This window comes from Ictalurus furcatus, chromosome 14 (genome assembly GCF_023375685.1).
Source record: "Ictalurus furcatus strain D&B chromosome 14, Billie_1.0, whole genome shotgun sequence".
In the NCBI taxonomy this organism is placed as follows: domain Eukaryota; kingdom Metazoa; phylum Chordata; class Actinopteri; order Siluriformes; family Ictaluridae; genus Ictalurus; species Ictalurus furcatus.
In genome coordinates, this window is record NC_071268.1 from 21797706 (window position 1) to 21811205 (window position 13500).

General features: G+C 37.7%; 1 protein-coding gene across 4 annotated transcripts in view; it reads right to left on the bottom strand.

The window, feature by feature from the left end:
- Positions 1-211: 211 nt before the first annotated feature.
- nrcama (neuronal cell adhesion molecule a) overlaps positions 212-13500 on the bottom strand; it is an 85011-nt gene continuing 71722 nt past the window's right edge. For 3 of the 4 annotated variants that reach the window (XM_053641006.1, XM_053641004.1, XM_053641005.1), the window contains 10 exons: positions 12865-13062; positions 12700-12770; positions 12304-12526; positions 11487-11602; positions 10554-10770; positions 9287-9409; positions 8824-9000; positions 5078-5209; positions 4910-4988; positions 212-2451 (listed from right to left, as the gene is read on the bottom strand). In XM_053641006.1, the coding sequence (XP_053496981.1) occupies positions 2217-2451; positions 4910-4988; positions 5078-5209; positions 8824-9000; positions 9287-9409; positions 10554-10770; positions 11487-11602; positions 12304-12526; positions 12700-12770; positions 12865-13062 (1571 nt within the window). In that variant the 3' untranslated portion in view covers positions 212-2216. Of the gene's footprint in view, positions 2452-4909; positions 4989-5077; positions 5210-5742; positions 5899-6957; positions 7081-7450; positions 7508-8428; positions 8443-8819; positions 9001-9286; positions 9410-10553; positions 10771-11486; positions 11603-12303; positions 12527-12699; positions 12771-12864; positions 13063-13500 lie in introns of all 4 variants that reach the window. The other variant, XM_053641007.1, reaches the window with a different exon arrangement.

The window sequence follows — 13500 nt, forward strand, 5'->3', positions numbered from 1 at the left end:
CACAATTACTTCAGAAAAATACATCTATACAGCATTGCAATGAGTGTCTCATGGGAACACTACGTAATCACAGATGTCTCAGATTACTGTAAATAATCTAATTTCACTGGACACAATTCAACATGATTCTTAAAACTCTTTAACAACGCTCGTGCGGAAATCACATCTGCCGTACGTATAGAACAAAATGAAGACCCAGTGACGAAAAAGGTAATATAGTAATATTTATTCATTCATTACATGTATTTAGAGTTGTTGAAATTTCATTTATGAACTCTGAATTGGAGACACTTAAATAAAAGAAATGTCACATTGTTAGTAAAGTTCTGAATCTAACATGTTTATGATTTTTAGATAAAAAAAAAAAAGTGCACTTCTAGTATGCAGAGAAATCAGAGATGCAGATGATTGTGATGAATAGTGACTATTACATAATGGGAAAAAAAAAACAATTTCAGTAATATGATGAATCACCACTTGCATAAATTACATTTGTGCTTGGAATGTGCAGTGCGATTCCGTTCACTGGATTGAAAGCTTTTACTTCTGAATAGTAAGTAAGAATACACACCCCACTTTGTGTTAAAATGTACAGTGATCACAGCAAAAGAGGACGATAATGCTATATATATACAGTACACAACACACTCGACAAGCCTTCATGCCCCAGATTTCAGTAGTGCGTCAGTGACTTGATTTCTACTTGAGTTCCATGAAGCCAAACATCGTATTATTTACAAATTCAACAATATATCTACATAAAAACATACACATTTGAAACTAAAACTTGATGCAAGTTATCTGAAACCAAAAGTCGTGAAAATCCGTCCAACTGGAGAGGGTCTTAACGCTGAACAATGGACAAGTGAAATTTTACAAAGTAATATGAATGCATTGTTTTTACATACAATACAAACACACATGCACACGCCCACCCTGACACCCACACCCACACGCACAAGCACAAACACTGAGTGCTACACAACAAACCAGTGTTGAAATGAAACTGAATGAGGCAAAGAGCAAATCCTACAGTGTTCATCGTGTTGCTCAGATTATACTGGAGAGAACTTTACAAACATCATTTCCAATTCATATAAACATCTTCTTGTTCCTTCTCTATACCCAAATGCCTGCCCAGTACCATGCATTAGTCCTGTAAATTGACCCGCAGGCTCGTTTCTGAATAAAGGCACTACGCTGTAAAGGCCACCCAGCACCTATTATTACATCCATATACAGTTTGTGTTATGAAAAGACACATGCATGGAACTGCTCCAATTTCACCAACAGAGGAAACCACATATTAAGCAGTTTTGGGTCTCTATGGTTTTAGTTGCCATGGGAACCACACGGGTTCGCATGCAGGTCAAGGTAATGACAGCGGGATCTCGTATGGTTGAGATGCAGCATGAATGTCTCAGGCGTGACAAGATAAAAAATAAAAATAGAACAAAAAAACAAACCAAAAATCAAAGGTGGCATAGTGTTGGGACAATGGCACCTGTGGAATATATCTGAGTGTTTTATTTTAAATATCTGGTCTACTCTAGAATCTTTCAGATCAGGTTTCTGCACACATTCCATCTATTATACAGGATAAAGTCTTTTTTTTTCTTTCTACAGCTATTTACACACACGTTCAGTCTTGCGAAACAAAGACATGGAATTATAATAAGTATACATTTTGATCAAATATCTTGTAGCAGTGCCCACTGGTTTATTTTATCTGTACAATTCTCATATAATACTCAATACATAATCAAGGCATACCCATTATTTCAAAGAAGCACCACATAATCCTCATAAATTAGCTACTTCTTTCATATACTGTAGGTCTCTTTAGTTGCAACCAAATGTTATGAGTAATAGTAGCATATTATGCATGCAGCACTGACATACTGAGTTTTAGAAGTAACCAGAAGGTCACTTAATGTTAGATTAAAAAAAAAGTAACTGTAACTGAAATCAGTCTTAATAATGAATGCAAACAGTGATGAAGTTGTAACATTGCCACATCTGTATTCCACTCATCACGCCAGGTTAAGAGGATCCTGTGCGAGTCACCCTGCTCGACATGTATCTCTCCAGACAAAATTAACACTTAATGTAGTCCCTAATTTATTTTTTCCTTTCACTTTATGTAAACAGGCAACTAATTGGAGCTGTAATCATGCTGAACATCTGCATTCAAGAAGTCCTACTTTCCCCTGTGCTTAAACAAAAGAGTTCATGGCGTTTACAGGTGAGGGGGCCTCTGAGCTCTCATGACCCTGCACGGTGTCCCTTTCTGTCTTTCCACTATACTGGCCAATAAAAGAGCCGTCCTCGTTGAACTGTACATCTCCACCTTCCCCGTAGTCAACTAAACTGTCGTCACTTTCGTCTCGCTTTACGGTGCCACTGGACGGCGTGCGGCTCCCTTTTAACGGTTTATGGTCCTCATTGTCACTAGGAGAAAATAACATGCAGGTGTTACAGGTGGAATAATGAGAGATGTCACACAGACATTAGCTTGGCTCTTCATGACAAAAGATGGAACACTGATGTAAACAACATGCTGGGTATAATCAAATACAAGACATTCCACACATAGTGTCATCCATCGTAGGACAAACTGGGGGAATTGTTCCATTAGCGTTACACAAATATTCATCTGTTGACTGTACGTTCTGGTACATGCATTCAATTTTCAATGTATTTCACTCATATCGTGCTAAGCATAAGATTTCAACACACACAGCGTTTGATTCAATGCAAAACTGAATGTTACAGAACAACAGGTACAAATACTGTATGTCACTCAAAAATAAATAAATAAATAAATAAATAAATAAATTCTCAGTAGGCAGTACATGAAATTAAGACTACTGTAATATCCTACAATGTCACTGAATTTAATGACTTGAGTCTTTAATAATTTAGTAAAACGGACACCTGATACCACAGACTAGTCCATGATTAATTATTTCAAACTGCATTACCAATAGCACGTTTTTTCAGTATGACTAAAATGGTAGCTAACTGTTTGCACTCAGTAATATTTACAGAGCGTGATGGGAAGAATAACACTAATGTAATAATACTAATCTCAACAAATAAAGCATTACACTATCCACAGCCATTGTAACCATTCACTAACCATAGACCATAAAAACAATGATGTGATCAGTGAAGTAAATATCCAACAGCCCAAGGGAAAAACAAAAATAATAAATAAATAAATAAATAAATAAATAAATAAATAAGTGTGTTGGAAAATAAAATGTCAGATCAATTCCTTTGAGGTAAAATAAACATGTGATGATAATTCATGTCATTTATTAGACGTACAGTTCATTTCAACCCTTTGCCATAAGAAAGCGGAAGAATGCTGTCATAAACATGAAACAGTCATAACAATAGCACCGTTCTAGTGAGCAGGTATGGAAGTAGTGAAAGTGTGACATTTGATGTCTGAACTCAGCTACCGGCAGTGTAGCGTATGATAGCATTTAGTTTCATGGCTAGGGAACGTCAGTAAAATGTAATCCTAAAATGGCACAGAAGGGATGCATCAGCTCTGCACATGGAAATCGCACACTTCCATCTTTCTTACCTTCCCCCACACTTACTTCCAACCGACAAACATAGATCGAATAAGGAACAGTGCTAAAAAAAAAAAAAAGGATTGGCTTACTGAATACTGTGAGCTAACATTAACTCTGTGATGTGATGTCTCCATACCACTGAATTCATTGTAATGTTAGACAGAGCAGGAGCTTGGGGAGGGCTCAGGGATGATCGAGTGTATCTGCTACTAAATCGTTTTGCCATCATGGTGTAATCTTGATCTCGGGGAAATTAGCAAGCGACAGTGTAACCACAAACAGCATGAGAATCCTAACACTAGAAATACTGGGAAGAGCTCTTCACTGTGTCTCGTTAAGAAACACCTCACATCGTTATTATTCCAAGATCAACAGGCTGACATGATGGATGCGAGTGTAAACAACAACAAAACCTCTCATTAGCAAAAATCTATGGCTTTCTATTTTGTGCATGCTATATACTGCCATATACTGACGATTTGTCATGTCACTTAATTAAAATATGCATCTATTGTAAATGCAATTTTATGTACAGCCATGCATAAAGTAAAATATATATAATTATTTAATAGAAGGATTATATGTGTATATATTTAAGCATTTTAGGTATAAAATAAATGCAGTGTTAAAAAAAAAATAAATGAAGTACAAAAGAAAGTTAGTATACTGTATAAAGTAAAGTGCTTGAATCTTATAGCTTATATGTGTGTGACTTAATGAGCAGCTACAGATTAGAAAGAGCGTTATTAAGATAGCTAGCATCACATGAAAATTGCTTCCAGTACTAATACGCATCAAATATCATAAGATATCGATATTTCATATTAAGAATGTGTTTGCATAATTATTCAGCTAACTGATTTGAATGAATTCAAACGTCAGAGGCAAATAAAGCTTTGACTAAAACAAACAACAACAAAAAAAACAGCAAGAGAGGAAGAGAAACATGTTCTGACAATATCCTGCTTCTACACAGATGAAGTGAAGGTTTAAAAAAAAATAATAATAATAATCAAATGAGAGTACCTGATCTAATGTCCTGAATACTGAGTGTTACACCATCATATACAGTTGGTGGAAAACTATCACCACAGATATAGCATGAGATAATATAGCCAACCTGCCCAGAAAAAAAAACAGCTCGACAGCTGTGCTTTAACTCCACAGATGAAGCCTTTCTGCTAGTTGTAGTCCCGTGTCCTGCGTAGGTGAAGCAGGTGTAAAAGTTCATGTTGTAGGGAAACGACTTTCTCCAGAGGGCTGTGAAGATATAGGAATAAGGAAAAGACTCCCCAGAGGCCTGCTCATTGTTCTCTCACCTGTACTCTCCAAAAATAATATCATCATCCTTCATTGGCTGGACCTCGGGGTCAGTGTGTGCATCCTCCTTCTCTTTCACTAGCAAAACAAGCACAATTTCAGTACACTCCTACAGGTAGGAATATAGGCGGTAAAGTGGTTTCTGGCTGGTGACATGACTCTCTCACCTGGGTACTTGCCCCCTTTGTTCCTCCTGATAAAGCAGGCAATAAGGAGAACCAGAATAAGCAGGGCAATGGCACACATGAGGCCAATAAACCAGCCCTGGGTAGCGATGTCCACCTGCCTACTGGCCATAGCTGAGAATGGGAACATAAGGAGGAACAATTAGACACAAAAGATGATATGCAGTCCTCATAACACATACATATGGAATTTGCAGATCCTCTAATGCCATCAAATGGTTGTGGGGAAAACAAAAGCAAAACACTGGGGAGATGAAGAGCGAATGCATTTCATACAAAAGCAATTGCAATCAAAATAATTACTGTGATACTCACTGATTAGAAAACATGGTTTTCATTTTATACCAAAGGAATTTCAACGGGTATACAAAAAGCAACAACGAATGATGTCTGACACAAAGGTCAGTAATATGTTCAGCGCATTATAATGATGTAGACAACAAATCATGCAGGGGAATAAACAGCTCATTTTATGGCCTTGAAGATTTCTACTGAATGGGCTGGAAACAACTGACCATGCTACAGAACACAGACACACCACATGAATCATGAATGGGAGGCAGGATGGTAAAAACCCATGCAGGTCTGCAACCAACCAACTACATTTTCAATTAAGACATGGGGTTAAGGCCAAACAGGGGCCTCACCTGGTACCGTAACCACCAGCTCCTCAGAACGGTGGACTGTTTGGTCGGTGTGGCTTTGAGCCACCACACGCACTTTGTATGCCAGCCCTTCCTTTAAACCTTTAAGCACATGGGACTGTGATCCATTTACCATCTCTTTTTGCCAGTCTTCATTGCCTGAGGGGGTTCCAGTGAGAGGGACAGATCAAATCCACACTCTCTGGTGTTGCAAATAACTACATTCTACATCCGTCATGCAGGGGGTAAGTTTACTACAATCTCTAAATCTGTCTATCTGTCTTACAGTAAATCTATATTATGTGTATTGTACATGGCGTATTTTATTAAACTCAATGAAATATCAATGGCAATGGTTGGATATTAGTATGGAGTGGATTTGTCTTATAGGAAGTTAAGCAATTAATCAATTGTGATATTATTCTATAATGTAAAATGAAAATGAATTTAGAATGCTGGATTAATCTGTTTCTCCATATCATACATATGTCAGGTTGTTACAATGCCTAAGTTCCAGAATTCAGTAAATGAAAATATCTGTACTTTCTTCCTACATCTTTTTTGTTTGTTTGTTTTTGTTGTTTTTTTTACTTTTTTTGTAAATTTTATTTTTCAATAACATAATAAATTATGTCAGTGATTAAAAATTCTGACTACTGGATAAAATTCAATTATGTCATTTGAGAAAATATTACAATAAAATATTAAAATGTTACATCTTTCTCTGATTTATTTCTCTCTGTATAGCTATTTTATTAGACTAGAATAGAACAAAACAGAATAGAATAATGCAGAGCAGAATAGAATAGAATAAAGCAGAATAGAATAGAACAAAATTGAAGAGAATAGATCAGAATAGAAGACAACAGAGCAGAATAGAACAGAGCAAAGGAGAATAGAATACAGCAGAAGAGAAATGAATAGAATATCACAGAGGAGAAGAAAGAATAGAGTAGAATAGAATAAAGCAGGATATAATAGAATACAGCAGAAGAGAACTGAATAGAATAGAATAAATCAGGATAGAACAGAGCTGAAGAGAATAGAAGAATAGATTAGAAAAGAATCGAAAACAGCAGAAAAGAACTAAATAGAATAGAATAGTGCGGAAGAGAAAAGAACAGAATAGAATTGAATTGAACTTCTATTATTCTGCTCAGGAGTCCCTGCCCACCTAGTTTCTGATTCTACAGCATTAAGGTCAGAAACATGTCTTACTGTTCACTACAATATATTCAACATAAACGTGTTTTTCTGGTCCCCAGTACTCCCAACTGATTAGCGCTCCATCCTCGCCCACAGACGAGCTAACGTTCCCAAACACTGGAGGCGCAGGATGAGCTAGGCACAAAGGAGAGAAGAAAAGAGTGAGGTACCTCGGTAGGGATTGTATACAGGAACCTCTACATTACTGTTATAATTCAGTCACTTAAAGCCTGCACACAGAGCCACTGGACTCAACGTGATAAGCATTGACTTGGAGCTGTACGCTCTACAGAGGTTTTACGTGAACGAACAAAACTGGAAGAAATTTCTAATGTTGATGTAGCTCAAAAATTTACAAAATTAAATGTTTTGCAACAGAATTTAGTAAGAAAAGTCATGTTAAGGGTCGGATGCCCCAGGGCGTTAGCATCAAGCTTGAGCTTGGATAATCAAAAGTTAATGTTAGACATGTTAGCAGCTAGAGGTGCCTCTAAATCAGATGTACCCTTGTGAAGAGGGGGGCGTAGAGACTGGGAGGTTGGGGAGACTGGTTGGGGAGAAGCTGGAATCCCTAGAAGAAATGTGAAAATTTGAAAACACCACAAAGACACACAGACACTCACACACACACACACATACATACAGACACAGGAAAACACATACACACACATACACAGAGAGAAAGACATAGAGCAAACAGTTCACAGTCAGAGCAGAGGTAGGATAAGGTCAGGTACCACATGCATGCCCAATAAGCTGGCAAGGCTAAGCACTTAGCAGGGTAGGAGGGAGAGGAAATCATTTGCAAGGAAGTTGGAAGGAAATAAAGTTGTTCATTTCCCAACTAAACAGGAGATATAAAATAGTGAGATATGGTACAATGAGGACATGTACATACTCCGAGAAAATAAACACTAGCTCTCTGAAAAGTTCAATGTATATAACAGCTACAACTGAGGCAGGTATCTGCTTTAAAACCTTATCACAGATACACACATGATACTACCACCACTATCACGTTTCCAAAGATCTGAATACTGTGCAACTGAAATAAAATGTAATTGTGGCCAGGATAGACAAGAATACAGCTGGCCATACTCTCATTGGGATGAAAGGATGACTGTGTTCCTTCCTCACCAGGAATTTTAGAAGCGTACTATCCAGTTAGGGTATCTGTTGGCTGATTAGACACAACCAGTTAGCATTCCCCTTCAGATTCACACACTGAGGAGATGTTCTACAGTAGCTGTCAAAATTGATTCCCAGGGCAGCCAATGGGAGAAAATATCCATCAATTCATCCAGAGGGTCACGGGGAGTACAGAGCCTATGCCAGGGGACCTGGGGCACAAGGCAGGGGACACTTGATGGGATGCGAACCCATTGCAGGGCACAATCGCACACACTCACATACCATGGACAATTTAGAGATGCCAATAAGCCGACAATGCATGTCTATGGACTGGGGGAGGAAACCGGAGTACCTGGAGGAAACCCCCTGAAGCACAGGGAATACATGCAAACTCCCAGAGGTGGGACTCGAACCCCCAACCCTGGAGGGATTTGTGTGCAGGGAAACATTCAGGGAAGGATAACGTTCAGGTAACCAATGTGAACAAGATTGCATTGGTGTTTCTTTATGCCTTACTCAAGTATGGTATTGCTTGTCTCTGACTAAACATGCAAAAGTGATACAATATATTCAGTATTTATACTAAAGGCCTTCAAGTACCAAATTAAATTCAAAACAGACAACTGTAAAGTATTCGCAGTCGTGATACATTCCTTATTCGTGACTGAACTGAAGGATTTATTTCCAAATCACATGCAACAGACCAGTGAAAAAATGCTATATCATGCAATAGTAGATGTAACTTACCTGCATCCACTATTGTTTCAAACTCCTCGGTAATGCTTGGGCCTGATCCTATGAGTGTTTTGGCACTGAAATAAAACTTGTAGCGTGTGCTGTACTTGAGGTCGGGCAGAGTGATGCTAGTCTCATTGGCTGGCAGAGTTAGTTCCATCAATTGGCCAAGCTCATTGGTGTTATTGACTAGAGACGTGGAATGGGATTGTTGGGGAAGGGAAAGGAGTGTGAGGTCACATTAGGTTCAACACACAAATACATTGTATATATGCATGACATTCCACTAGACCATATTCAAAAAAAATTATTATGTAGAAGGATGTGGCTACAGATACAACCAAATGTCTTACAACTGAAACCATTTCCTGATTAGTCAGTATATTAAGATCTACATAAGCCTCACATACAAGGTTCTCCTGATCCACTGTGATATTGTGAATTGAGAACTGGGATTGATTACTTGGACACTCACCTGACTGATATTTAAGGGTGTAACCTATGAGACGTCCATTTCGTTCATGGGGCGGCCCCCACTCCAGAGTCAGGGAATCTAGATTACTTCTAGTGACCTTGAGGAATGCTGGTCTACCAGGAACTGGGACAGAAAATGCATGCAGGCTCAAGGAATATATCTAAACAAATGGTAATACATAAATTCCCAGAAGTTAAACTGTCATTCAGTCTATACCATTTATTCTACAGCTTAATCCACCCAATACTCACAAGCAAGATATCCTAAAAACATGCGATTTGTGAGTTCATAAAACACCAGTGCATTTTTTTTTCCAAAGTTCAACTTTTCAGAAAATTTTGTTGTTGTTTTTTTTTTTAAATCTCTTAACCAATCAGTTTGCAAGTTGAGGAGAAGGTGAGAAAACATGAAGGACAAAGTGCTGGTGTTGATTTTGTTAAGTCAACATATATAAGGAGACTGAATCAAAAATGTTTCACTGCCAATATTCAAACATTGATATACAACTTCAAAACATCAAATACCTTGTCTTTATACGCTTTTTGTTTAAATACAAGTCAAAGTACAATTACAAAATAACTCCTCTTTGTTTTTATTAGCATTGTCCATACTCTCCCAACTTTTTCGGAATTGGGGTTGTATAACAAAAAAATTAAAACGTATCTATTTTTGGGATGTCCATGAGTAAGTGACGTCCAACTTTAACTGTGGCTGCATACACTTCTCTTGAAGTCGTACCTTCTCTTGATTTTCTGCCTCCAAAACCACAGTGAAGGCAAACAACCTCCATATTGCTCATGAAATATAAAACAATCTTTATATTTAATATTTACTACTGACAATAATAAAACGAATCTCCATACCAAGCCTAGCTATTTAGTTAGCTGCTATGAGGTAGGACTGTGTTGTTATGGTTACAGTGTACGCATCATGTGGAATGTTTTTTTTTCCCAGCACAAAAGATGCTCCGACCAGCACTTTTTATAGAAAAATATATATAACTGTGAAAGTACGCTTAAAACGTCCAGAATGTGATTGAAAATGGTTTATCAGGTTTAACAGACAAGAAGTCTTATTCCCACTGCTTTTAACACAAATTTAATGCAAAGTCTTTTGATAATTAACTTCATTTTTGACAGTCAAGAACTGCTCCAAAATAATCACTCATTTGTTTGTAAGGTTTCCATTTAATCAGTTCTCTTATCTTAGCACACCATCAACAAATCATCTGAATCTCATTTCAAAAATACATGATCCTAAGGCTTACCTCCCTCAGGAGTTTCAAACTGATTGTTGGCACTGGCGGGCCCCTCTCCCCGGCCGTTAAAAACTTTGATGTTGAGTGTGTAGGTGCTGTAGGGCTGCAGGCCGGGAAGCTTGCCATGGCTCCTGTTCCCAATGAAGGTCAGTGTTTGCTGCTCCATGTGGTGAGAGTGAAAATGGGTATTGTGCTTGTGCAGGCTTCTTTCTTTCCAATAATACACCTGAGGTGAAGAGTGAACCATTGGTTTACACACTCTGCGTAGCAGTAGAGCATCCCTACTGTAGGTGTTAAATAGTTTTCAGCACAGCTATGACCACATCGGCTCAAACTGAACATCATGACTTTGATGACCATGATAAAAACATATGCCCGGTAAAGAATTTTCAGACTGTTTTGATACAACTAACAATCCCTACAAACTAACTTCCCTATTTATGAAAGCATCGGTTCATGAGGGTCTCTCTCATTGTTGGTTCTGTCAGAGTGTAGATCATGGTGGTGTCTAGACTACAGTGTGGTTATGAACGCTAGCCAGTCTCAAGGGAACAGCTTCAGACTAATAATTCCACATAATGAGGCAATCCTATTTATGTCACCCAGCAAAGAGAATATAAAATGGGAGCAGTGCGTACAGTATACAGGCTCCAAGCTAGAATGATGAAAGGAGGATGCATATAAAAGAAACACTGGGATTTGACCATGCATCAGTATTTCTATTTCTACACAGAGCTTTATGAATAAATTCTACAAATTCTTGGAGGACATTGAGTAGGTTGCATTGTTTCTTATTAGCTGTCTGTACAACCACACATACATATATAAAATAAGCAGAGCTTTCTAGAAAAAAAAATGTATACGTAGTTAAAACACAAGGGAATAAAAATTTAATCTATCTCGGTAATAATAAATGTATTATCAATCAATAGCAACACATACCCTGTAGCCTTGCAGTCTTCCACGCACTAATGTTGGTGGTACCGGATCCCAGTGGACTTCTGCCAGAGTGCTGTTCTGCACCTGAACACGCACATTTTCCGGAGCTGCCACTGGCACTGTGTGATAAAGAAAATATATATTGCTTATATGATAAAAAGAGCAAAATATCATCATGCCAGCAAAGATTTATCATAGTTCTAACCTACTGCACACCAGCAAGCAACAAGTCACTGGCTGCACAACTGTTGTCACTTAAGCATGCGCAGTTCAGTGTTTTCTTTTTTCAGTTTTTTTTTTTTTTAGATTAGCAAAGCAAGGTATTGTCTATAAACTCTCACCAGATGCACCACCAATTTCTGACACTTCCTTTCAAGGTTTATATTACTTTGTAATGTCTCTATACACATTTAATGAGGTCGTATTTGGTAATATATGATGAAACCATGGCTTTCTTAAATTTTGTTGTTCATCAAATAGTTAATTAATCGAAGGTAGGAACTAAACTTGTGAGTGGGGAAATGTAGTCATTTTTGACCACATGCTCTATAGGTCCAAGGAATCATTTGAGCCAATCATTTGGGAAAAAAATCTCAGGTTAAATGGCACTTTGTCATCGTTGCTGTTGCTAAAATCGTGGCTCTGTGTCGCACACGTACACCAAAAAACCAACGGTTGTCTGTCACTTTGCTAGTGTGAATGTAGGGCTACTGTTTCCTTTAAACTGAATGCAAATAATAGTTTGTAATACACAATCTGTACAATATAATCTGTATTAAACAAATGTCTGTCTCATGTAGGGAAATAAAAAATTACTAACAGTCCTCTCCTGAGTAACCAATGACGACTTCTGGGTTTGGTCCATGGCCATAGTCATTTAATGCTTGAACTTTCACCTCGAAAGGCATGAAGGTAGGTGTCTCAGATACCACATACTGAGAAACATTGCTCACGGTGTAAGAGGACCAATTTTCTAAATCCTTCAGTCTCCACATGACTTTGTACTGCAAGCCAGGACCATTTGACTGAAGACCCACCAGTGGCTTTAAAAGAAGGTTTAGCATTAATCAATTGGTTTGCATACAACAGAATTTGAAATTTGACAATTTACATATGCTACATTAACTGCTTCAGTTTCATACATATTCACAATTATCAACATATTTTAAAACATCATCTTAATTTCTATAGCTATATATGTGTGATTTACTATTACCTTCCATGATATGACTAAATTATTATGATCTGTGCCCATGGCTTTCACTTCACTGGGATTCTCATCAGGAGCTGATAGAGACAGACAATTACATTTGAAACACATGACATTGAAGCCGGCACACATTAATCATTATATTTAAATAAATTTAAAAAAATGAGTTACCTGCAGGGTTTGTTTTGTACTGGCTGGAAGGCTGGCTTGGCTGGCTATAGCCAACATCATTGAGAGCCATGACTCTGAATCTGTAGTGCACATATGGGGACAATTTGAGATGAGCTGTGGTCTTAGTGCCAGGAACCTCAGTCATGTTATGCCAGGTGCCACTGTCATGAAGAGCATCTTCATACTGAATGAGGAACTCTGGAAAAAGAAAAGACAACATACTTTTAATAAAACAAACCAAGAACAACAGATTTGGCCCTTTACATACAGTATTTTCAGATACTCTGGCGCACAACAAACAAACCACGTATAGACTATCAACAGCTGGCCGATCAAGTGATTCTCAATGATGTCATCAGTTTATTTTATTATTTAGTAGATGATCTATAGATTATGAGCACTTTCTCACTTGTGATTTCATTTAATGATAGTAATAATGTTCAAATATATGTATTGCAGTCTGGGAAACCCTGTTGGATATCTCTGTGTTTGAATTCTGGCAAGACAAAGAGTCAGTTTTGACCAAAATAAGGTTTTTCTGTCTTTAAGAAATCATGAATATATGTCCCCCCAATGACTAGCTAAGCATACTGTAGTTGTCTCACACAGTGAACGTCATGGTTTGATCAAGTAGGT